Source organism: Plodia interpunctella, chromosome 21 (genome assembly GCF_027563975.2).
Source record: "Plodia interpunctella isolate USDA-ARS_2022_Savannah chromosome 21, ilPloInte3.2, whole genome shotgun sequence".
Classification (NCBI taxonomy): Eukaryota; Metazoa; Arthropoda; class Insecta; order Lepidoptera; family Pyralidae; genus Plodia; species Plodia interpunctella.
In genome coordinates, this window is record NC_071314.1 from 2,340,006 (window position 1) to 2,367,799 (window position 27,794).

Consider the following 27,794-nt stretch of genomic DNA (forward strand, 5'->3'; position numbering starts at 1 on the left):
AATTTTAAATGTATGTAAGTATAACAGCAACAGATTGTGTAACTAAAGTTTTCAGTGTGAAGTGTCGACGAACTTTCTAGTGTCGTTGGGATGATGAGATCGTGAGCAGACACTTTAATTAAGATTAAATTGAGCTTCAGAAACGCCTAAATTATGAAGATTTGGATTAAAGGATTTCATAGAGTAGACTAGATTAGCGATTTTTGTTGTCTAGGTACTCTTTAAAATTTGACGGCGTCACATTTCATTGAAAAAAATCATTCTAATTCAACATTACGAGTGAATGAATTTTGGTTTGGAAAAATCACGTAGCTATACGTCCTTCGCAGACTGTGTTCGCAGAGTTTATTTTTGCAGTAAAAAAGTAACAAATTTGGAGTCGATGTACCTACTCAGGCAAAGAAATTGAAAATATCCTTTTAATACCCAATGGGATGTGTGAAATGTAATCGCTTTATGAAAAATGCCATTGTCGGTGTTACCCTTCAAATTCTTTTGTGGCGAGTAAGGTACCTACCTACCTATATTTATACGAAAAATTTTAAAAGAAAATCATTGCAAATTTATTGGCAGCTTGTGGAATGGAATTTTCCATATATTTTTTGTGATTTATCTGGGCATTGGCCTGAGTGATTAATATCAAACTTCTTTTTACCAGGAATAGCATACTTAGGTAGGTATAGTACCTATTATTACGTTTTTTTAAGTCATTGAAATAAACCCTAGGGTTTTAGGGCACCGGTTGTAGGTTTAGTACTGGAAGTATTATATAATCTATGGTATTAGTTAATAATGTTTACGCGGACCCGGAGCTTAATAGCGCCAGTCGGCTGTGTAGAACAAGTGTGACAAATTGCGATTTTGCGCACCAATTTCTTCTAGGCGTTTTTGTATCACTTTAATTTTATTCATGATTAACTTTTGTGAATTCGCATTCAGTAAAGCTGATGAGTAAAGAAAATTATAATCCTCTATCAATTATGGATTGGTTATTTGAAACTGTCATTAGACTTTACGGTTCATCAGGTGACTAGAGTTCGTCTGAATAATTATAGCGTGGAAATTTCCATAGAAAAGCAAATATAAATTCTTATCATAAAATAAATATTTATTATACCAGATTTTGATCGAAACTCGTATGCATTATGCAAAAATTCAGTTTTCTTCGTTCCCATGTATTGACTAGGCACAACAAACAGAATCGTAAATTAGGTAACATTTTCTCCGATAATATTTTTCCCTTTATCAATTAGTCATTTTGCAAATTAGTCCTTTTGAGAATTAGCCATTTCGCGAATTGGTCTTTTTGGGACTAGGATGCCATTTTGCGAATTAGCCTTTTTGCAACTAAACGATTTACCTACTATTGTTTTCATTTTGCTCAGAAATTAAAAGTATTAATTAGCAAATTACTTTGGCTATATTGATAATCTGCTATTTTGAGATTCTCATAATTTGCGAATAAAGGGTGTCAAAATTTAGGGAAATCCTCGTTCCTCTACATTCCACAAGGAATACTTATTTCAGTTTTCTATGTCCGGTACTAAGGGCTGTGTTTGTTTGTCAGTCAGCTAAAAATAGTTATATTTCTTTTGTTTTATCATTGCAAGTGAAAGAATATGGCATATGACGTGAAAAAGTGCCTGTGAAGGTCTAATTTGCTTCTTTGGCTTTAAGTAGCAGTTTACAGTTTATGAAAACCAGTCATTTCGGTGGAGGACGATGAAGTGGTTTCAAAATTACCTCTTATTTAGCTTGAGGTGGAATTATGTTCTTTCACTATATTATTGGAAATAATTATTTCCTTTTAAAGGTGATACATAACTGTACTCTAGCGTCACCAACACATTTTTACCAATTTGTTTTGTTTACTAGCGAAAACTAAAAATCCTCTTGCCAATTTATTCTAAATTAAGTAAAGGAATTTATCTATTCTACTATGGAGATTTTGGTTTAGTGTAACCACATAGTGTAAAAAAACTATAATACTTTGCAATAAATTCTTTTATCTAGTGTAGAATAATTTGGTAAGAGGATTTTTTAGTTTTCGCTAATAAATAAAACATTGTAAAAAACAATTGTGTATGTTTTGTGGACCTTCTACTAAACAGAGTTATATATTTCACACCAACTAATATTTTCACAGCTGACAACAAATTCGATCGGGACGAGGGGTGACAATGAAAAGCGGTCATGTACCTGATCAAGAATATAATTTCATTGTCTTACAATATCAAAATACATTAACTAACACTGGCAACATAATTCGATAATAAATAAAAAAAAATATTAACAAAGTACAGCTTACATTATACTAATAAAATCTGTTCTAAATATTACTTTTTTACTAACAACTTTTTATCAATAGATAGATTTTAAAAACACTCTCTTTTGCGTATTAGTATTTCAACATCATTTTTTAATGGTGCTGTTTTAAATTTAAAGTACATATTTTTTTTACTAGGTTTTGGTACTTTATACGTTTGAAGAGAGTGTAGAAATAACATTCAAGTAATTTTTTTTTATCTACCATTACAAGTCAATCTACTGACAATAATAGAGATTAATCTCGATGCAATAATACCAAAGATACGTCAACATTACTAGATTGCAACATTTACTGAATAAGTTGTAAAGCGATTTAAACTTACAAAATAAGACTATACCCTAATAGTTTTACATAAATTCCTAGTTCCGAAATAAAAAACGGGCCCAATACTAGTGTTCAAGAAATCTACGGCACGTATAACACATAATATAAGTAAAACTATAATGATACGATCCGAGATATTTCGTCAACACATGAAAATATTTTTTGCCGGACTTTGCTGTCACTCGGTTGTGCGGAACTAGTATTATGTAACAGCGACTGTGATACTAGTATTTTGTTTAGTACGCGTGGTTTGCTACAAAGAGACCGGCGTCGGCGCCCACACCTGTGACTGATCCGGCGACGTATTTCCCCTGCGATGCCTGGCCGTTTGCCTAGAAAAAAAAATAGTTTAGACACAGATTAGACAATACTTCCAGTAGATTTTTAAAGTTTAGACTAAATAAAATTGGTAATAAACGTAATGGTTTGTCGTCAAAGAGGATATACGCGCACTAAGGATGCAGCTGAGCGTGCGTAGTGGAGAAGAAAAAGTAGGAAAGCGAATCTTGGGCTTCGACACTTACTAACTTTGGAAGTAATTAGGAAAATGCTTAGACCGCTTTTCTTTCTTATGTAGGCGTTTTTCCAAATCAAATAGAATTTCGCAGAACAATTCTCAAAATTTGAACCGAAAAGTGGATTGTAAAGTGGTGGTACATTTTGAGCAGTGCATATTTAGGAAGTTGTCGTTCTATGAGAACGACAATTTCAATTTATTTAGGAAGTTGTCGTTCTATGAGAACGACAATTTCCTAAATATGTACATACAGAATTGCAGTTTATGCGTCAGAATCGATAAATACTAGGTATATCACGGTTGACAACTCAAGGTATAAACATACGCGTAATTACTAAAAATATAACATAGTATTTTAAAAATATCCAGTACATACCCTAACGCATTATCAGGGAGAATAACATGTTTACAATAATATTGCGATACGATCACGATCAAAGTTCGTTCTTCCATCGAAAATATTATACATTTTTAGATGCCTATCGAGTTCTATTACGTACAACTACAACCTGTGACAATGTGAACGCTTGTACTGTTGTATTTCTTACCAATGATAAATTATAAAAAAAATTACTCAATTACAACTCGTACGCTACGTTACTGTTTAGACTACAAAAGTATAGTATATACTTGTAATTTTTTAGTCGTGGACTATGATAACTACTCTGCCATTTTTAAATAAGTAAGTGTTTTGTACTCTATTTATACTAAGTATTTACAGTCAATAAAGTGAAGAAAATAAATCAGGGCGCTGTCTCCTGTTAGACGGCAACACTGAGTTTATCTACCAATCCTTGACCATTTAATATGGTATTGCAATGGCAAAAAAATGGTTTTCTTTCTTGACAAACCGTAGACACATTGATTTAGTTAGTTGTAAAGTTAGTACTCTACCGTTCTATAATGAAGTTTAGTCTACTCGTGTACACGAAGCTTTATGGCATACTGAGCCTAGTGGCGCCCTCATTTGACAAAAATCCCTAAAGTAATAATATTACTTCATATTACTATCTAAATCTACATATTTGCTAATTAATTTCGCGAGGCGTTTGTGGGAAAGTGGTTCGAGTTGTTACCAGCCATTGAATATTAAAAATGTATATTAATAATACAATATTTATAGCTTTAAATATTTAATGAGAATTTCTCACGTGAGGCGCAATACTTTGAAATTGTGGCTCCAACTTAAGAAGAATGAAACAAATAAGTGTCTCAAATGGAAATGTTTAACATTTAAACTACAACAGACAATAAGATTATTGCTACTGAATTTAACTAAGGAAAATAATTGGTCCGCATTCTAAGCTCTATGTCGCTTATGGAAAATAAATTGACACTTCAATTGTAATTTTATTCCAAATTCTATTGTCTGGGAAAATGTTGAAATTTACTTCATTTATCCTATAATAACCCTCAATCAGGCACTATGTTTAAAAAATATAATCATAGTATACTATATGTCTTGGTACTATATATTTAGTAATTCCAAAAACTAGTTATGTCTCTCGCCTTGACTGCCACATAATGAAATTCTGCAAGATGATAGCCATTTATTATTATTATTGATTTAGGTTATGTTTTAAATGATGGTATGTAATTAAATAAGTCTTTATTAGGAAAAAGGGTACTGACTTTATGAATACTGCTTTATACGTTTGTTATACTTACGAGGGTTAAGGATTAAGTAGATGAGAAATGAAAACAAACACAAATCGAGTACAGTTTATTTTTTTATCAGTTATTGAACACACAACATGCAAAATCATGATAATAGTGCAGTGCATTGACTGTAAGCAGTGTATTGAGCATTCGTTAGTAAAACAAAAGAAGGCGACTAAAGTAAATTCTAGTCAATGGCTATCTAGACAAATAGGTAAAATGATGATTTATTTGCGACTAGAATGAGACTAAAAATGATTTAAAAATTTTAAATAAAAAGTTTTACAAATGTCAAAATAAAATTTTACAAAGAAAACAGCAAATATATTTTACATTAATTTCAAGATACGAATTGGTCAGTCATTTGATTTATTTTCATTCAATTCGAGTAATATGTAAGAGAATGCAAACATAGTGACCAAAGGGACTATCAGTCTTTTAAAAAAGCTACAAATAATAGTTAAATCATAACTTCGAAAGAAATCTGTAGGGCTAACTATTTAGTAAGCATGCGCCTTAATAAAGTTTGATTTGGATGCGGCCAAAGATGGAATAGATCCAGCAACGTATTGACCGCTGGCTGCGAGACCGTTCGCCTGCCATTCCGGAATTAAAAAACAAAATGACATTTGCATTCCATTCCAGACATTGACATTCCAGATTTAAATTTAGAATCGGCATCCCGCGTGATTAGTCGTCACGTGCGCGCGGAACGTCAGGAGCGGCGCCATTGCAGGTCATGATGATGATAATGGAGAAAAAAAAAGAAAAAATTAGCTACAACTAAACATATTATACTAGATAATATTACTACAAGAGCGAGTGAAAACACACAAAGCATAAAGTGAATGTAAACTACGAACAACACAGGAAAATTAGTGTATTATTTTACTTACGCACAGGCATATTACTTATTATAGTTTTTTTTGTAAAAACGCCATAGTCGGATATCATGCCAAATCAATTTCTTATATCAGACTGAAGCGTTGAAAAGGTTAAAGGCATCGTTAAATAATAATTTAATTACGAATTTCAATCACACATCCAAAAGATATAGTTGATCTAAAATTGTATTGTAATAAGCAACATTTGTTTTTTTCTTCTGTAACTTAATATCTTTATAGTCGGCAAACACAATAGATAGGTATATAATTTTTTCTAACTACATACTAGTATACCTTAGAGTTACAAGGAAAATTGACGAATTAGCTAATTACACCCACTCTAAAACCGAAGCCCGATTATTGAACTGTATAGCATTGGTTAATCTCAGAAAATCCTAGTTGTCTACATGATTTTTCTAAAGCGTTTTGTTAATTAAGCTCATAGTACTTACATCTAGTACCGCCACTGTTTTACTCTAGCTGTGTAGCTCTTTACCGGTTTTATTGTCATAGGTTGCTTGAGAATATCTTGTAACACATTATCGATCTGTGGCTCAGTTACCAGGCAGTAACAGACCTACAGGCCGATAGTGTGTTAACTTCCGATCATTTATGAGATCTATACCTTCCACCACCTTGTTATTTTTCTTGCACTATACTTCGCCCGGTTGCTATAGACCGAGCTATACTCCACTTAATTATGAGAACCTGGTACTTTATTTTTTTGATCCCTCCACCCACTTTACTTTCCAACTGGTGGAAGGATAATTTACGATTAGATTTAAAAAAAAATTGGTAGACAGAGAAAGCAAAAGACTTCGTCATATCTTTCGTTTCGCTCATACGAGAAAGAGAAATGCGTATTAGACACGATACAGGGCGCGAATATCTATCCTCAATATCTGTCCTTCACTCTGCGCCCGGTTTTACAACACCCAATCGGCCATTTGGTATACACTAGACCAGGAAAGTTGTATGGAAACCTCTAGTGGAACTTCATTCAGATACACGAGCCCGTCATCTTTACATTTCTTTTAACAGATTTCTTTGTAACAGACTAAAAAAAAGGAAGGTTCTCAATTCGTCGCGATCTTTTTTCGTTTTTATTTTAGCCAGCACGTATTTTGAACATGTTATTTCTTACCTTAGCGCGCTTGAGGAGTTCTTGCTGTCCAGCCAACACGTTCTCCGGCTTGCCGGCCCAGGCGCGGAGCACGGAGGCCTGCAGCGCCCGCCCGTAACTGAACGTGAGCACCCAGGGCCTCTTCAGCTCGACCGTGTTGATGGCGTTCAGGTTCACCGACGCCTCCTCTTCGGACTGTCCGCCGGACAGGAACGTGATGCCTGGAATTCGTGATAACATGACAACAAGGGCTTGTTTCAACGGTTGCTGTTAAAGTATCCGATAGACTATGTTATAAGTCTACCCTACGAAATGAACAAAAAGATAAAATATTTTTGGCAAAATTTAAACTTTTATTAACGGAGAAATGCTATTATTCTTTGGACGAGTTTTTAAACGATGAAGAACTATAATTTTAAGATTTATTATATCGATTGGACATTCAATATTAATATTTTTATTATTAATTATTATTTTTTTGACTTATTATTTAAATATTCATTAACTATGTAATTTAATTACCTTATTTTGACGTATTTTTATCGTTTCTTTATAATATTATTATGATATGACATAAATTATGAATAATAGAAATTGCATCCATATAAGTAACTTTTGAAATTAAAATTTTATATTAAATCCGCCTGCCGTTCCATATTCTTGTTTGCAAATACCCAACAGGGTTCATATTGTACCTATTATGTAAACAGTGTTAGCTAGCTAAGAGAACTGATGTACAATATTAATGACAATAAACGAAACTAAAGTCGGGCGGATAGTGTTAAAAATTGCGTTACACAAGTGTTGGATAGGGCTAATCCGACGATTGTCACAAACACATCAAGTAAGATTTATCTAGAGATTGCAATATGACAATGTATCAGAAATTGGCGACACGGCCTTCTGACCGAAAATAATAATAGTATGACAGACACATTTGGGCTGATTTCGGTTTGATTGTGGCTCTGGCACTTATGGTCGCACTTACCCGTGAATTCTACCAATTCTAGGATGAAAGTTTGGCTATATCCTCGTCCTGTATTTATGGTATGTATGAATATGTGGAAAATTTCAAGAAATTTAGTTGAGTAAATAAAGCGCGCAGAGGTAACAAACCAATTCGCATTTTATTGCATGAAGAACATACTTCCCATTTCTAATATTAAATGAGATATTATTTAGACCAGCACGTCATGTTGCCAGACAGACTAAACTATTTTAATGTGTGTGTGTGTGTGTGTGTTTCCTTACCGGGAACGGCTGCAGGTACGGTCCTGAGAAGAGCGGTGACCGTCGAGCGAGCGATGTCCATCGGAGTATATTGGGTCTTGCAGGACTGGCCAGCTGTCACCTGTGATCATACAGTTTTATTTATTTACTTTATAGCAGAGTTTTATTTATTCGTTACGAACGTAACAAATTATATACCTAAACCTTCCCTAGGAAACACACTATCTCTTGGTGAAAACCGCATGAAAATCCGCGGCAGAGGACATTGTTTTATAATATGTAAGGATTACAAAGCCAACAGTTTTAGGTTCATGCATTTAATAACAGGTAAGTTTTATGAGACACAGTTGTTCAACCGCCTTCCTAAACGCGACATATCCGCCAGCGTCACCGTGCTGTCAGGGTTGTCACAAATCATGAAAGTTGCACTCTGCATTAATTTGTTTCAATTCTGAAAATGTACAGCCCTTGATTAAGCTTCCAATGCGCCGTGTGAAGCGATTTTAGCGGTCGCCCCTCCCCGCACCTCTCAGCCCCCCACAACGGCCCTGGATGGAGGCACCCGAAATTCGACTGTAGGAACCGAGTAAATATAATAGGTCCTTCGCCTTTGTTAAGAAACTGTTTATGTATATTATGTTATTCGGTAATACACTGTGAATTCTACTGATTGGCATAATTTTATTCGTCTAGACCCAAAATGTCCTTTCTCATAATGCCCTTTTCTCGAAATGTCCTTTCTCAGAATGTCCTTTCTCAAAATGTCCTTTCCTCAAAATGTCCTTTTCTCAAAATGTCCTTTTCTCAAAATGTCCTTTTCTCAAAATGTCCTTTTCTCAAAATGTCCTTTTCTCAAAATGTCCTTTTCTCAAAATGTCCTTTTCTCAAAATGTCCTTTTCTCAAAATGTCCTTTTCTCAAAATGTCCTTTTCTCAAAATGTCCTTTTCTCAAAATGTCCTTTTCTCAAAACGTCCGTGTCTTAGTATAAACAATTTTTACACAACACAAGACCTATTTTTAGGATGTATGATGGCTTACCATGTTAGGCTTGAGGAGAGTACCCTCAAGGTAGACGTGGTGGTCGCTGAGAGCCTTGTAGACGGCGGCCAACACGACCTCGGTGACCTTTTGGGCGCGGTCAAGGTCATGCTCACCTAAAAACATAAGTGCATTGAATAAATTATCTTATAAATGAAAATAAATAAATAAAATGCTTCACTCTTACTTAGCAATCAACATAAAATCGTATTTCTCACGACGCGGTCATTACGTGGAATAAAACACACACAACGCCTTTATTGGCACTATTAATGGAGTTCTTTATTTCACACACAACTTGATAATCAACCAGAGTGTAGGTTTCGACCAAAGTGGTCGATTTGATAATCGTTTCATCTTGTATTTAACCAACAATAAATTAGAATTTACATCTTGTTTCTCATATTCACGCATTCTATTCTATGGAATCCTACCGCTACGGAAAAATGATACCAACCATCTGGCAGGACTTCGGGCTCCACAATCGGCACGATTCTCTGGCTCTGGCAGATGGAAGCGTAACGGGCCAAAACGTTGGCGTTCTCCAAGATGCCCTGGTATGAGGGCGTGTTGCGGGCGATCTTCAGCACGCAGCGCCACTTGGCGAAGTGGCAACCGTCCTTCTTGTACTGGGCACAGCGCTGGGCCAAGTCATCGAGACCTAGAAAGAGGCAATTTAGTGGTGTCGTCAAAGTGGGATTTCAAAGTGTGACAATGCTTTGATTTTAGCTTTTTTTTCTTCTCATTTTTAGTTTTTTTTTAATAGTATTCAATTTTTATTCACATATGTTTTTTACATATATAACATTATTTTAACCTAAGCTACTTTATACAACTAAAATAAACTATATTTATTTAACAATGTATATTTTAAAAAGAATACAAAATAGTATTTTCATAACTTTCATGCTTTAAACACGACTATGAACAAATGGGACTTTTATTTTATGAAGCTGACGTTTAAGACCTTGTTGGAAGTACATACATAATAGAAAATTATAGGGGACCAAAATATTCAGATTGTTTCTCAACTTATTTCTTGTACAGTTAATCAGAAGTCACATTACCCTGCGCGGAACTCTATACAACGGTAATAAGGGCGAATTTAAAATGTTTTTTGGATAAGATGATGTGCTGTTGACTGTACTACAAACTATTTGCAATTCATGACTTTTTCACATCATACCCTAATCTAATACAACAAGTTTTTGGACAACAAGCCGTGCCCCCTCTGATAACAAAATGGCTGTAGCAGATAAAACGGATAAGTTCATCATTAAAAATGTGTTCTTGATAACGTATAAATGAAAACAAAAGTTTTCGAAAACAATAGATTTAATACCGTTGGAAAAACTATTACCTAGGGTTTATATCAAGCTACTTTATGTCAAGTCATATCTGGCACATCTATGCTATTATTATAAAGAGGTAAGCGTTTGTGGGTTTGTACGTTTGAGGCAGGTAATCTTCGAAACTACCGAACCGATTTCAAAAATTCCTTCACCATTAGAAAGGTACATTATCCAAGATTGATATAGGCTATATTTTATTCCCACGGGAGCGAATCCCGGGCAACATCTAGTAAATTATAAATGACAAAAATAACAATCTCTTGTTCGAATTGAAAACTCGCAAATCGAGTGTAGTTTTACAAATGACAAAAACAAATATGTACGTGTCGTATATACCTACATAATGCATTACATCATCAAAAGCAAGTGTCGTTCGAATTGAAACGTTTTCTCTGACCATAGTCTAGTTATACAGTAAGATATTACAAGAAGTCATAGTAAACTTTTGTATTTTTTTTGTAATTCTGTGTAATAAAGTTTTTAAATAAATAAATATAACGTCAAGGTACTCCAAAGGTTGACTCACCCTGGGTGGTACACTCGTCCTCGGAGCCGAATAGAGGGACCACACCCTTGTCGACCTTGATGCCGGGGATGATACCGCGCTTCTCCAGCAGCGACACCAGCGGAGCGCCATCGTCGGTCTTCTGGTACAGGGTCTCGTGGAAGAGGATCACGCCAGAGACGTTCTCAGAAATGGCCTGCCGACAAATATACAAGAGTTGAAAAAACGCGCAGTGGAAGCACGCTGGGCTAATGAGGTTATGAGCCAGGAACGCAATTACAATACTAGTTTTGTTTTTAAAGCTATCGGCGGTTTATATTATAACCAGGATTTCAATTAAAGTTATATTTATTTAGGGAAATATTGTATATCGTATATCAAGCAGTTTTTCTTGCAAAGTAGAGAAAGCTAAAGCTTCAAAATATATAATTCAAGTCAAGGTATTAAATTCAACAGAACGTAAATTTCGCGTCAATACAAACAGTTCGTTTTATCTACTCAACCAATATTCTTGTAATAGGGCATGTATATGTATTCATAGATAAAAGCACGGAGAAGGATATATGCTAACATTCATCCCAGAAAATGTTCTGTTCCAATGGGAAATTCACGTGAACAAAGTTGCGGGCGAAGTAGCTGGTAGGGATTATGCAAGGGTAGATGCAGGTGGCGCATCAGCCGCCGCAGCCCAGCAGTTACATGATACAGTAATAAAATGAGATGTTTTCCAAATATAATGTCGCGTATCATTGATTCAACCTTGCCATTAACTTGAACTCATTTCGATTATTTTTGAGTTTATATAATGGTCGTTTGGAAATTTCTCAGACGCATTACGTCTAATGTGTCTTACAATGTCGAAAATAAAATAATTTATCGTCACAAAACTTTACAACTCAAAAGTCTGACGACAACATGGTATGACGACCTCGGTGGCGCAGTGGTAAAGTGCTTGCCACTGCACGCGGGTCCCGGGTTCGATCCCCGGGTCATGATGGAAAATGATCTTTTTCTAATTGGTCCGGGTCTTGGATGTTTATCTGTATATGTATTTGTTATAAAATATAATATCGTTGAGTCAGTATCCCATAACCAACCAAGTCTCGAACTTACTTTGGGGCTAGCTCAATCTGTGTGATTTGTCCTAATATATTTATTTATTTAAATAAGAGCAATGATCATGCTACAATGTTGTCATCGGACTTTTTATATATATAGTTGTAAAGTTTTTTGGCGAATTTTTTTCTACTTTATATTCGACATTTTAAGACATATTAGACGTAACGCGGCTGAGAAATTTCCTGACGACCATTATATAAACTCAAAAATAATCGAGATGAGTTCAAGTTGATGCCAAGGTTGAATCAATGATACGCGACATTATATTTAGAATACATCAAAATGTCGGTGGCGAATTCTTTGGGTGGATGTTTGTACGAAATTCGGTATTCAAGGATTCAGTATATAACTATGTACCTAATATTCCTAAAAAATCAATGTCAAAATCTTTGGTAAAATGTCTTTGTTCTCTATTTTTTATTTCCGTGTATGTATTTTATTTGTACAATAAAGAGTTTACATATAAATTGGCTGATCAGCTGATCGGACTTAGTATGGAAAGTCGACATTATATTTTCTTTAACTGTATGTTATTTTGTATCTTTTGGAACTTGTATTCCATGTACTCTACATATTGTAAATAGAGTGTAGTTTAAAAAAATACCCTATCTTATAACGGAGACTGCGTTTCGTAAGGACATGTCAGATACCTTTAGGCATTACATTAAATCTGAGTAGGTAATAACAGCCGTTAAGAAATAAAGATCCTCGAATTATACCGTATATATATCATAATATAAATCATACCGGTTCCAAAACAGTTCCTTGTGGCAGTCACTCCATAATTGGAGCATTTACCTGGTTATTATTGTTACCTGCTTCGACAACTTTTTACAATACTGTTTGGATACTTTCGATCAGACCCCGATCGTTTAAAACATTCGACCGCCACCGCTTCAAGGATGAAACGAGTTTTTAATAAACTGACGAAGTTAAAGGAGACCAAATCGGGACGTATGATGAGGTGAAATGTCGACCAATATAGGACGACCTGGCGCGGTCAAAGTCTCCATCAAAGTCTCCACGACGATAGCGAAACGGTTCCGGAAAGATATCGGCATGCTATACCCAATTAAATTAAAGATAAGATAAATAATTCTATTAAATATAGTTGAAAAGTGTAACGGACTGTGAATGGAATGTTGAATACAAGATTGATTGTTTCGGTAACGGAAAAGTGATGCATGATAGAAAAAAAATCGTAGGAAGTTACCAAATGGGAGGTCTATACAAGCCATAGCCTAGCTAAGGGTTGATGTGGGCTGAAAATGATTATACTGATTGAATTATAATCCACAATACTCCATGCAATAGACATACAATTTTTCATACACTATTGACATGAAGTCAGTCAGTTAATTGTAAAATATGTTAGCCAAACCATCATGGATGGTTACCATTGCACAATATAGTACATCATAAATGATATCAATGGCGTTATAAAAGACAAGTAAACCAATCCTTACCGAGTCAGTGCTGAACAAAAGCTGGCGGTACTTGCGACGATTCTCTTCAGTGTTTTCCACTCCAATGTCCTGGAGACGTTTACCCATGGTACCTGCGTATTGATAACCATTAACATCCTCATTATATATATCTCTCTCACCTGAGTGTGTTCTTGTCTGAGACTTATTGGAGTTAACTTATTGGAGCCCACTACTGCCCTTTGTCCACTCTAATATTTTCAAGAAATCAGTAGCACCATTATTCCTACTGATACATAGAAGTTTAGTCCTACATTGCTATTAATTATTATCTGTCATAACAGATAATGTGACAGAGAAAGATAATCGTGTGACAGAGAGTCAGCAACCGAATTAATCTTTAAAATTTTTAAGATCTATTGTTAATATGGTCATTATTATTATAGGACAGCTAGTATCAGTTTACTATGTACATCCTTCTTCTTCTTAGTGTGTCCACTTGACTAAATTTTTGAGGACCAATACAAATCCTTCAGTGTACAGGTGGTAGGACACACATAAGATAAGGCAATAAGTCTGCTAATGTTTGGGGAGACTATATATATATATATATATATAATGATTAAGATGATAAAAAAACATTTGAGTACTTACCAACGGACTCATCAGCAGCAAGGATTCCCTTTCCAGGGGCTACGATCGCTTGGGCGATCTTCCTGAGCTCCTCCTGCAGCTCGGGAGTTGGGTACTGGAAGTATGTACTCATTGTTGCTGTAAAGAAGATAATCATGTCAGTTATTTTGCACCAGAAGAATGTCTTTATTCAGGACTGGTATGCAAAACTTGTTGTGCCATCCTAATTTGTGTTCCTAATGGCTCAACTGTATGCATTTAATATGCTAGCCTCATTGTTATTAGTGTCAACATCTAATGATGTTGATGTAAGTCATGTCATTAGTATAATTATATAATAGTATAATTATGCCAGTCAGACACAGGAAGTGACTACTTGGAGACACAATGACATTATACTGGAGATGATATAATATAATGATGTCTGGGGCTTAAACAATTAATTAACATTTTCTATTAAACAGATGCAATGAGACAAAAAGAGGGTATTATTGAAGCTATAACAGTTGTGCGTTGTATAAACAAATGGATTACACTGTGCCAAAAATAAGCACTAAGCTTGTATCTTAATTTCGTTGGACACAAACACAGAAACTGGCACAACACACCCGGATATTAATGAACAAAAGAAACAAAATACTATTTGTTCCTTGTATAAAAATCACAACATAAATACCTGGTAAATAAAGTATTATTTATATAGAGGGGTTAAGCTACTTAAGCGACCTGGGCAATGTCTGAACATGAACACACTTATCACCTTATTTATAAAGCACCAAGATACTAATTAACTATACATATACTTAAGAAATATGTTTTTATAATGATAAGAATAGAGTAAACAAGTTGTTAGTGATGATAGCTAGGACTCTAATGAACATTTATCCCATCAAGTCACACGGGAAGCAAACATAAAAACTAAGTATATTAAGTAAATAAAGAAATCACAGTAAAGAACCTAAGATATGGCTTGGATTTACATAGATTTAATCAATTTATATAGAAACAAACAGCTTTTTTGAGACTTGGCTAGTTTTTAGACAATGTTTTTGGTGAGATATACTTTATAATAGTACCTACATTACTGACCAATATAAATTTCATGCCAATCTAGTTTACCCTAGTTCAAACCGGTTTGTAGAGTAAGTGTCAGGATGTAGATCTAGATAAGGTCAGGACAAATCTAGTTTTAAAGAAATACTTTCAGATTGAATAGTTCAGCCTGTGCTGAACTGATAGAGTTAACATTGTAAATAATAAAATATTCTGGAATTGAGCAGGAATTTATTATTGAAGTAGAATATTATACATTAAAATTATAACGGCTTGCAGTATTTATTTAGAAACAAGAATATTTTTTCCAAGTAAAAACGTGTGTATAAATATCGCTAAAAACATACTTATGTATGTAGGCACCTAAGTTTCACAATTTCATATTGATTGTTTTCGTATGTATTTTAGCATCTGAACGAGTCAGATTTTTACATAGGCCTGATATCTGACATACCCTTGGTACCGAATCCAGGCATCCATCCTGACTCTGGAGGTCCCTTCTTCTTCTTCCCTTTCCCTTTAGGAGGCATTGTGATAACGTATTATAATTATAAAAAAATGTAATTTATCTCAAAAAAAAATAAATAGAAAATCTTATACTCGACATTATTAATATCTATCTTATATGAAAAACTCACCAAAACTAAACGGGCTTCTTCCTTTATTCGTTTGTTTTGTTTATTTAGAAAATTGAATTTCGAAAAATCTGATGTTGTCAAATTGATATATTTAACTTTTGACAATGACAGTCAGTTATCGATAAAAATAAACAATAGTGATGAGCACATGCAATTATTTTTAGTCTTAAAATAATGAAGTTGCAAATTGAAGAAGGCTGTTCAATAAAAATTACATTCATAAAATAATATTATAATTTGAATGTATAAGTTTATGAATTTATAAAATATACATATTCGAAAATTTTATTCAAAATCTCGAAAAAGAACTCACATGTTATTTTGCGACTAGCAGTTGCAATGAGAAAAAGAGTGAATATCTATATCAAAGAAAATTGTGACGATGTGGTATCTGTTGCTTATATAGTTATCTATCCAGTAATAAAATATTTTTATCTTAAAAGTAATTAGGTAGTAACGGTTCATGAATGTTTGTGAGGTCACATGTAATATCTAATTATACTTGTGAAATCAATAAATATACTAAATAGGTACTTTTAAAACTTATCTGCTTTCAGTCTAAAATAACAAGTCTGCTGTAAATATTGTTTCATGTGATTTATTAATGAAGCCACTCTCATTTTGACCTTGAAAGGTCATCATACAAAGTAGTAGCTCAACCAATGAAATTTGTTAAGTCTATAGCAACCGAGCAATCGAGTACTTATATTTTTTGATAAAATCCTAAATTTGGAATTCTAATAACAGCAACTAAGACATTGATCAATTTTTAATTATAATTTTTAAAGAGATAAAAATAATATATTATCTTGGAATACCTAAAATTCAAGTAACTTTAAATAATAAAATAAACTGAAAAATATAATATAAGATATTACTGCATTCATGATAAATTAAATGTTGTCATGAAACCATGATAGGTAAGATGACAAAAATGTATAATTGACATAAGTAACATCTATTAGCATTGTCATAGATTCAGATAGTTCTGTGTAAAGTAAAATAATAATAGTAATAATCTATATTTAAATACCTACGTCACAAGAACAACGTAAATACCGGGAAATATTGAGAAATATATAGGAAATCAGTAAAAGCATAACCTTTTAAAACTTTTGTATTACGAAAATTGATAACTCTTCTCATCAGTAGCTTATTAAAGAAGGATTATTTTACACTAAAATTATTTTACAAAAAATAATGTACTTACATTATTATATAAAAGGCCAAAATTTATAAAACACAGACACTCCCGAACTGATACACAGTTGGTACTACTGTCAAACTGCATGAAGTCGAAGAGAGGACAAACAAAAAGGTCATTTGAAGGTCTAGTGATAGCATGCATAACTAAACCATAGAATATGCCATCTATTGGTGAGAGCGCAATTTACTGAAAATTATTTTACGCCGTGCTTGCGATAGTAATAAACTTCAATTTAATAAAGTTATATAACCGTTAGATGGCGCAAAAATTAATTTTGCAATAGTATTTACATACGCACAAAATCAATATAGTAATCATTAATTAAATTACGATCAATACTTAGAAAAAATAAGTTCAACAGGTCAACATCACTATATTTGTCAAAATTGTAGATTTGCACCATGTTTTTTTTTCAGGCAAAGAAAAAATAATACTTACCTACCTACTTTGTTTTACCATGAATAAATACTCACAAAATCGTGTTTTTATCAGCATCATAGAAAGATAACGCTCCATACATTTTGGATAAAGACATGACTCTGGCTCATTGGCCTTGAACTTAGCAAAACCCATCTAAAAAAAAAAAAAGATGTTTTAGCATATCTACATTACCTACTAGCTGTTGCCCGCAGGCCCGTCTGTGGTAGCTCAGGTCATTGACCATATTTATTTAAAATTTCATCATAACGGTCTTGCGGTTTAGCTGCGAAATCTAGAAAGTCTTTCGAATTTTTATGGATGTAATATGAACATAAAGTCACGTGCATTTGTTATAATAAGTAGGTACCTAGGTATATTATGTGTAAGTACCTATACGAAGTAGTATAGTAAGAAGAGGATAGATCCTATTATGATTAATTTCAAATTTTTGAAAAAGGTGCTCGTGAGGAGATTTTCGTATTAGTCGCCGCCGGCTACACACTACTTATACCCCAAACAATCAAGGATAATCAAGGGATCAAGTTATATTTTATATAAGTACTTAGGTACCTACGTACTTTGTCACATGGGGCGAGAAAGAGGGGTTGAACAAAACCGAATACGATATGCATGTTTCAGCGATGACGAATGGATAGCCGGTGGCAAACTTCATGTCCGTATGGACATAAAAAAATTAAATTTTATTCATATTTTATTTTCCTTTGGTAAAAAAAATCATAAATAATTAATTTATTTGCAACCGTTTACAATATAAAGATCATATATAACATCTTATGTGATTTATGTAGGTAAGTATATTTTTTAAATAAAATTCTAATGACGCGATTAAGTTTGTACTTAAACAAGTACGTTATGTAAAATAAAGGAGAGAATGTTAGATTAAAGATAATTTAAGAGCCTCATGGCTGAGAGTCGTGGTCATTGCGTGGAATGAAACACACACAACAACTTTCTTGGCATTATTAATGGAGTGGTTTGCCATTGCCTTCTCCATTTCACACACAAGTTAATAATCAACCAGTGTGCAGGTTTCCTCACGATGTTTTCCTTCACCGGAAGCAAGTGGTGGTCGATGAAAACTACTATACATGAGTCAGATTGGTATACAAACTCATGTGGCACGAGTAGGATTCGAACTTGGGACTTTTCGATCCAAAGGCGGGAGTCTTAACCAGTGTGCAACCACCTTCGTATGTAGATATTTAAACACCAACACCGCTTGAATGAATACTATAAACCATAAATTATATGTTTATACCTAGGCTACTTCTGAGCATAAATACATACCTATTACCGTTTAATCATTATTTTCATTCTGTCTTTTTAATTTTAGTCGAAGTCCCATATAAAACGGTCGAGCAGTTTGGAAATTCGGAAAGATTGCCCTACACAAACAGACAGACAAGAAATATATGTGTTTCTGCCCGATCCGTTAATATATACTTTCCTAATCCCCATAATAAAATGTTTAAACAAACAGATAACCTTATCGACAAGTGATAACTTAATTATTTAAGTATTAAGTAACTCAGTTCTTGTTTATATCTACAATTGTGAGCTTGTACAATCCGTAAGATTTTTATTACAATTATATATTAGTAGGGTCCAAACTTCGCTCTGGTAAAACCATAATAAAAAAAAGTAACCTATGTTACTCCTGAAGGTTTCGTCTGTCTCTGTGCCAAATTTTAGAAAAATCTGTCCATATGTTTTTGAGTTTATTCAATCCAAAAAAATATACAAATCTTTTCTCTTTACAATTTTTATATGGAAGTGTGGATTTACTTTCATTACACTTCAAACACTTTTTTTGTTAGCTTATACATTGTATTGTTGGGCCAAGTTCTCTCTCTATTAGTCGTGTTTTATGTGCAGTTAGGTACATTGTTATATTTCTACAAGAAATATAGACATTGTTAATAAACAATTATAAAAAAAATCTTCGGGCATTACAGCGACTCACCCTGTTTAAATTAGTTTCTTACGGTATTTTTCTCAACAGTGGTCGTTCCATAATGTTGTCCAAAACTGTGTAGCTTTGATAAATATTATTTAATATATATCTATATATATCTATACATAATAAACTGTAAGTGTTACTATATTTGTTCGCGTAAAACGTGGTAGCTACTGTATGGAATTTGATGCGGGTTTTCTCAGTTGTATAGTGGATGGTCTAACTTAGAATCTTGTCTAGGTTTCATCGTGGTATATTACTTATTGAGCCCGAGGTATTGGAATTGTTAAGTTAAGAGCGAACGCACGAATTAAACGCGGGCGAAGACACGGGCAACAGCTAGTTTAGAATATGTCGTGAAAAAGTATTCAAAAAAGAACTTTACAGATGTAAAGTTCTAATTTTTGAATATTGTAAAATTGAATTTGAAGCAGACTTATATTGTAAGTATTAATATTATATTATTCTGTAAATTCTACAGCACCATGTCCACCACGTTCTCGTATCCTGACCCGAAGCTCCAGGAGGTGCTGAAGAAGACTGCCGAAGCCATTGTCACCCCGGGGAAGGGGATCCTCGCAGTCGATGAAACTAATGGTAAAATATCTATAACAATTGTTACTGGGAGAGAAGTGGTTAAAACCTTCCGCCTGTGATCGAAAGGTCCTAGGTTCGAATCCAACTCGTGCCACATGAGTTTGTATACCAATCTGACTCACGTATAGTACTTTTCATACACCACCACTTGCTTCCGGTGAAGGAAGACTTCGTGAGGAAACCTGCACAGTGTGCAGTTTAGTTTAACTTGTGTGTAAATCGTCGGTATCGTAGAGTTTACCTAATAGCTAACAAAACACTCAAATCCATACTATTTAGTCAAGTTTGGTCACAAATCTATAAAAAATTCTAAAACGATACTTTCATATTATTAGGTACTAGCTTAAGCACGCGGCTTCGCCCGCGTTTATATCCCATGGGAATAGTATTTTTTCCGGGATAAAAGGCCTTAACCTTGACCTTGACCCATGACCTTCTCCATAGTGCAAACTATACAACAAAAAAGAAGATTGGTTAATTAGATAGAGCGTGAAGAGGTAACAAACAAACTTACTTTCGCATTTATGATATTAGTTAGGAATATACAATCAACTATTGTTCCAGAGGGAATCGGTAAGCTGCTAGCTGGAGTCGGGCTGGAAAACACAGAGAACAACAGAAGGAGATACCGCCAGTTACTCTTCACAGCTGATAATGTACGTTATCCTGAATTTTTTAAGTGTATAATTAAGTCACATTTCAAAAAAAGTCAAGTTTTGTCCAAAGTCAGTTTTTCTTCGTTTGGTAGCTTACTATAATCCCTTCTTCTTGTTTCTTATTCCATTTTAAATAGGGTTGGCGCATGATGTATTTTCCTTCCACAAATGTTCGTATTCTATAATGCCTTATTAATTCCTATATTTTTCTAAGGATCAGTTTCAAATCAACAGGATAGCGTTAGGTAACAATTCAAGTGTTGAATAGGACTGGCTGGTATGTAATTTCAGGCAGTTAGTTTATTTGTCAGATTACTTTATGATATTTTGTCAGAAAGTGGTCAAACTGGCTCTAAGTATTATATTTATATTTGGCTTAGGTATTATATGTATAACTGAACGTGGGTGCATCGTAACCGTTAAAAAAATTGCATGGAAACAACGCTTGACGCTTATTTTTAAATGATAAACAATATTCACCACACATTATTGACAGTAATAGCGCGAGTTTGCAATGAATTTGTCTAGGTTGATGTGCTGTTGACTGTACTACTTACGCACAAATACGTAGATCTTTATTACACTGTGACCTAATAAATACTATATCAAAAAAATCTTGACAATATGTGCGTGAAACTTAAAACGCTCCTACACAAAGCAAAATCACTCCATGATTGGTTGTCATGGGACTGGATTTTGTTAATATTAAAGGAGGAAGGATATATTATGAGGAACATACGATTAAAAATTTCGTAGTTGCTATTTGGTATACAAAAGATTATTAAGGTAGGCAGATATTGTTATTGTTTATCTAGTTTTTCATAGCAACACTGGGCAGACGAAGCTGCGAACGTAATCTTTATAGAAAAATAATACATATACTTTTATGTATTTTTATCACTAGTACCGTGGATGGTGTTATAAGATATCATCATCTATGTAAAATAATAAGCGGGGTTATCAAAAGCCGTTGTTATTGTGAATTGCCATAGAAATCTTTAATATTAAACCTAAACATTGTAATGCGGATACAAAGTGTTATAAATAAAACAATATTATCATCGTTATAAGTACTATAAATACAAAATAATATGTATTACATTATGAGAAAGTTTATTTTTTGATGTAGGCGTAAGATATTATGATGTTTGTTACATTTTATTCATGCAAAATGTTCTCGGAGCGCACACAATGAAGCGCATTACTACTTTCCTCGAACGCACCATTAGCATCTAAAAGATGCGCTTCAAAAGGTGCCTTCTGAGTAATACAAAAACGGCCGAAGAGATAATACACAGAAATCAATATATATACTTACCAAAATTGTCTTCTAAGCTGTGGGATAATTAATAAAATATTAAAAAACATCAATAAGATAAATATTGAATGTTTCACAGGCACTATCAGACAATGTATCAGCTGTCATACTCTTCGACGAGACAGTTTACCAGAAGACAGATGACGGCACCCGCTTCATCGAAGTCTTGCAGAAGAAGAATATCATACCTGGTATCAAATTGGATAAGGACGTAGTACCTCTATTTTTATCTGAAGACGAAGTCACCACTCAAGGCAAGAAGTTTTGTTACTTTCTATTTGACATTTAACATATCCGGCAGCTTTCTAGCGATTGAGCATCGGAGCCCAGGGTCCATTTCCCTGCCCTTCCCCACGTCCCACACTCTTCAACATTCTTTATTCTCTGACCATATCGGCACGTATCCTTCTTGACACCCACCCGGCAAGATGACGTTCATCGAAAAATGTGCTTTAAATCATCGTCTGTAGACATATTTTACATTGACAATACGAGAGCTGGCAGTGAGCAGTCCGCTATTTTGTTATCATTGTAAAGTAAGTCTACAAAGTACACTTTAAATCTCAATTTCCAATGAACGTCATCTTGCTGGGAGCGGTGCGGTACATCTGTGCTATGGCCTTTAGGCCATTTTTTAATTTGTCCCTTCTAGTAGAACCAGGTGAGCAAGCGGACATAGTCGTTATTTCTTTACCCACTTAATTAATCGCCCGACACGTGTTGGTAGTCGACAAACTGTAAACAAATACCATTTCAAACCACGATATTTTCTCATGTTGAGAGCTATTAACTATAGTGCTATAGTACTATTTATGTAAATTGTTGTATTATACATAGTATAACGTAATTAAGGAAGGTCTACAATAAACCGGAATGAATGATTTGATAACAACTTTCAGTTTTTCCTGAAGTTTGACTAGTAGATAATGCTTTTAATAACCTTAATTCCTTTATTGGTAAATAAAGTTTGGACGAATAATTAAATAAAATTCATACTAATTAATATACGATTTATTTCAGGTCTTGACGACTTGGGCAAACGCTGCGCGGAATACAAAAAGCAAGGGTGTAGATTTGCCAAATGGCGTTGTCCTCTAAAGATTGGCGAAAGAACACCATCAGTACAGGCTGTACAGGACATGGCTCAGGTTTTAGCCAGATACGCGTCCATCTGCCAAAGTGAGGGGCTGGTGCCGATTGTGGAGCCAGACGTTTTATTGGATGGTAAGATGGCTTTACAGTACCGGAGAACTAGATGTGCCAACAAGGAGGATACATACTTGTGACTCTTTGTTATTCTTCTTCATAGTACACCACCACCGTTCCTTGTTATTAGATGTCGGCAATTGTTTTAAAAGTCTTGTCTAACAACTGTTTTGTGTTGTTATATTATACCAACACAATGTTTTAGTTTATGGAATATTTGTTATAAAATATTACTATATTTTATAACAAATTCATATATATATATATATATATATATATATATATATATATATATATATATATATATATATATATATATATATATATATATATATATATGGGATACTAACTCAACGATACTTCGTTACGATACTTCGTTGACTTAGTATCCCATAACACAAGTCTCGAACTTACTTTGGGGCTAGCTCAATCTGTGTGATTTGTTCTTATTTATATATATTTATATACTTATATTCATATTAATTGAATTTAGGCGATCGGAAAAAATTCTAACTAATATTATAAATGCTTGCTTTTAGCAAGTTTGTTTGTTACCTGTTACTCAACCAAACTTCTTGAAATTTTGTATACATGTAGATTGAAGTATGGAGAAGGACCTTACATCCTGGAAAAATAACTGTTCCCGTGGCAAAATTACGTGTACGAAAGTTGCGTTCCCGTCTTATGGTACCAGTTGTATGTACATGGCAGTTTTACCACGAATCGGCAGTGAAAAATAGAACCATTCGATAGGTTGAAGATGGTTTACCTATTTTTGTTTTTAAGTCGTTCAGTTGTACAGTCGACCGCAAGTCATGTTACCCTGCCTGGATCTTTATGTCACGGTAATAGGGTCGACTTTGCAATGAATTTGGGTAGCTTCATACGCTGTTGACTGTACCGAGAATCGACTTTCATTATTTTTCACCCTGTAATTACATAAACGTGAGTAGCAATCGATGTTTTATTAATAAATAATGTACTGTTTAAATTACTGGGTATGTATGTACTATGTGCTGGGGGTAACATTAATTTTTATTTATGCAAGTGTGGCCAGTGCCACACCTTATGACATGAAATTGAAATAGGTATAGGCTACAGATGGCAGGCGCCAACTTTTGTTTGAAACCATATTCTTGATAATAGCCTACAGGAGTAAATGGTAACTCACCAGAAACATAATTTTTGATGAGTTACACATTTCTAAAAAATGGGCGATTAAACACATCAAAATTTAATTGTTAGCACTAATTGCTAACATTTGGGCAGTCATCTTATGCTTCTATGTATCTATATTTATAAATGCGAAAGTCTGTCTCTGACACTCTTTTGCTAAAGAAACAACCAGAATATGACTCAGACGAGACTTGATAACATAGCCTATGAAAAAGTTTTTTTTAACCTGTTCCGTCCCACTGCTGGGCAAAGGTCTCCCCCAAGTCTTTCCAAGCCGCTCTATTCGATGCCAATTAAAAAGTTTAATTATTTATGTCTAAAACTAATTATAATCAAAATATCTTACCAGGCAACCATGACATCGTAAGAGCACAGAAGGTCACCGAAGTAGCGTTAGCCGCCCTCTATAAGGCTCTGAGTGACCACCACGTGTTTTTAGAAGGCACTTTATTAAAGCCCAATATGGTAAGTCTAAATTATACCACGTCAGGCAGGTGTCTGGTCATAAAATCACAGCCAAATCTAAACAAAAAGTAATGAAACAAGGAACACGTACAAGAGAGAAGGTATCCTGTTAAAATGTTTATGAAAAAGCTTAGATGTGAAATTTTATTTTGTTTATGAAAAGAATGAAAATGAGACGATCTTGTCAAACGAATTGTACTGACTTTACAATCTTCTCTTTTTCCCACTCTCACGTACATCCATCTCATTCAGGGCATTATTTTCTACCTTACTTTCACGTAGGTACACGTGTTATTGTCAGCGACGTAGGTACTTCATTTACTAATACCCATGAGTAGGTAGGTACATACATAGGTACGATTATTATAGAAACAAACACTACTTAAATATGTCACTTTTAGGTTACCCCAGGTCAAGATTACCCTAAAAAGAGTACACCTGAAGAAATCGCCGTGGCAACAGTAACAGCGTTGTTAAGAGGAGTACCGGCCGCAGTACCAGGTGTGTTATAGATGGATATCGTGGAATCGTTATATAACGTTTTTTTGTATGGTAGGTTTAAGTTTAGGTTAGTTAGGTTAGTTTAAGTTTAGGTTTTTCTTTAAAAATAAATACCTAATGAAATTCAATTTTGTATTCAAATTTCATTACTTATTTTTAAAGATAATAGGTATAACTAAATATTATTTTCAAGCGTCATCATGTTGCATTTATCAATATCGAACGAAAACGAGCAAAAAAGCCACGTTTTTTTTTGTATTGGAGATACAGTTTTGTTACATACAGAATTACAGACAGAATGACAGATAACGGAAAAAGGTAAAACCATGGATTTAGTAAGTACTTCGTACAACAGCGCCTACTAATTCCATGATTTTACCATCTTTCATACTGTTCATATAGTCGTGTGAAGATTAAGAAACTTACATTCTGACATTTATACTAGTGTGCAGTTTAAGAAGTCCCTTTCCTTACAGGGATAACCTTCCTCTCTGGTGGCCAATCTGAGGAAGATGCAACTTTAAACTTGAATGCTGTAAACAATGTGCAATTAAAGAAGCCATGGGCTCTTACGTTCAGCTATGGCAGGGCTCTGCAAGCGTCGGTGTGGAAGACCTGGGCTGGTAGAGATCAAAACGTGAAGAAAGCCCAAGATGAACTACTGAAAAGAACAAAGGTATGTTTTATAGTATTCTAATCCTAACTAATATTATAAATGCGCAACTAAGTATTAAAATTAACCTGCTCCCGTGGGAAACAACGCAGGCGAAGCCGTTATTATAGTAGGACTAAATGTTGCCCGAGGCTTCGCTCCTGTGGGAATTTTGGAATAAAATATAGTCTATAGCAATCTTGGATAATGGACCTTTCTAATGGTGAAAGAATTTTTTAAATCGGTTCGGTAGTTTCTTGGATTACCCGCTTCAAACATACAAACTCACAAACGCTTACCTCTTTATAATAATTGTATAGATATAGTACTTAGGTATTTGTATACCTACAAGTAGATTCATTATCATCTGCGTTCACGCAGAACAAACGTTGTTTTATCTTGTTATATCATATATGAATATTTATTTATATTGTTGCAGGCTAATGGACTGGCCTCTCAAGGCCTATATAAAGCTGGAACCGTGAAATCTGCCGCAGGAGATAAGTCCAACTTCAGTCAAAATCATAAATATTAAACTTATATAGAGCTTGAAATTCTGGTTACATCTCGTACATAATTTCTGTTTTTATGTTTTGTTAATAAAAACAATACCTTTTGTTAATTGTTGTTATATTTTTTTGTTGAAGTAGAGCGTTTATTGCCAGAAGGGCTTACCATAATAATTGATTTTATATATTTTTTATGTCAAAATCATAATATCCAAAAATAAAGTAGATACCCAATATAACAAAGTATATGCGCGAAAGCCACATGCGCGAAAGACAAAAAAATGATTAAGGGATGACTTTCTGAAAAAAATTTCCATACAAACTTGCTTCCCTTGGACGTATCTATCCACTTCCAACTAAAATTCCAACACTAGACTTACAATGCTTGGAGGCCGATATTGCAAAAACTTTGCAATGTCGGCCTCCAAATATTTTATAATATTTCATCAGTCGAGTGGAAGACATTCTTATTTTATTCCTGTACCTATTAGTTATTTGAATGTTTGTGCGAATAGTGTGTGAAATGGAGAACATGATAAATCACAGTAGTTAAGTATTAAGAAAATCGTTGAGTTTCGTTCCACGACCCTTCTCCACACTAGCGTTCGACAGTTCGCCAGTTGTATGTAATACCAATGTATACCACATTGCTGGTTTTTAATTGCGGCAAACAAAAGCACGCACTTGCCTTGAGGAATACGTCTAGAACCGTTTTTAAGCTAAAGTAAATTAAAACTAACTAAATTAAAATTTTAATTTTATATAAGTAGGCATTCATAGTATAGGCTGCAGAGGTATAATACTTATAAAAAACTAACGAACTAATTACAAGAAGAAGAAGTATGTAATATATGGAAAAATGAACGCAAACCTTCGAATAAAATTTACGTCGCTCATATTTTCAACGTGAACTTTTTCCGTCTACATGAGAATCGGCCCTCTGATTAATGATTTAATTTTCAACTTCTCCGAGGTATTGCGGAGTGCGTCGTTAAATACAATGGATGCTATTGGAATTATCCGGGTCATTTACCTATGAAATAGAGGGGGAAATTGAATTGGAAGATATGTTTGACTTCTCTGCCGACCATCTTTCAAAAAAATTAAAGGTGTTGGTCTCGTCCATATCTATTCATTCGTAACACCCTTCTTTATAAAATAAGGTTTTTGTTATTATAACTAATGTACACGCAATGTATTTTTTAATAAATTCTACTATTTCTATCTTTTAACCCATCTTGGGGAAATTTCTAAATAAATTAGGTACACAAATTTAACAA

At 34.1% G+C, this 27,794-nt stretch overlaps 2 protein-coding genes across 10 annotated transcripts; one reads left to right on the forward strand and one right to left on the reverse strand.

Annotated features, from left to right (window-relative positions):
- Positions 1-2,196: 2,196 nt before the first annotated feature.
- Positions 2,197-17,169, reverse strand: Ald1 (Aldolase 1). 9 transcript variants are annotated; one of them, XM_053760979.2, is made up of 10 exons: positions 15,646-15,799; positions 14,160-14,276; positions 13,548-13,639; positions 10,984-11,158; positions 9,563-9,766; positions 9,106-9,221; positions 8,088-8,187; positions 6,858-7,057; positions 5,345-5,425; positions 2,769-2,985 (listed from the first exon to the last, which is right to left on the reverse strand). In XM_053760979.2, the coding sequence occupies exons 1-10, from the start codon at positions 15,719-15,721 to the stop codon at positions 2,890-2,892; spliced, it is 1,257 nt and encodes a 418-aa protein (XP_053616954.1). In that variant the 5' UTR covers positions 15,722-15,799; the 3' UTR covers positions 2,769-2,889. The 9 variants fall into 9 exon arrangements, with proteins under 9 accessions (XP_053616951.1, XP_053616950.1, XP_064292705.1 ...); XM_053760976.2 differs by lacking the exons at positions 5,345-5,425; positions 15,646-15,799 and adding an exon at positions 17,040-17,169 and having other exon boundaries at positions 2,197-2,985; XM_053760975.1 differs by lacking the exons at positions 5,345-5,425; positions 15,646-15,799 and adding an exon at positions 16,933-17,040 and having other exon boundaries at positions 2,197-2,985.
- A 1,818-nt stretch (positions 17,170-18,987) lies between these two features.
- On the forward strand, positions 18,988-26,627 carry LOC128679368 (fructose-bisphosphate aldolase-like). Its single transcript, XM_053761549.1, has 9 exons — positions 18,988-19,047; positions 19,916-20,031; positions 20,596-20,687; positions 22,085-22,259; positions 23,026-23,229; positions 24,737-24,852; positions 25,254-25,353; positions 25,830-26,029; positions 26,445-26,627. Exons 2-9 carry the CDS (start codon positions 19,920-19,922, stop codon positions 26,538-26,540), a joined length of 1,095 nt encoding a protein of 364 aa, XP_053617524.1. The 5' UTR covers positions 18,988-19,047; positions 19,916-19,919; the 3' UTR covers positions 26,541-26,627.
- Positions 26,628-27,794: the final 1,167 nt, after the last annotated feature.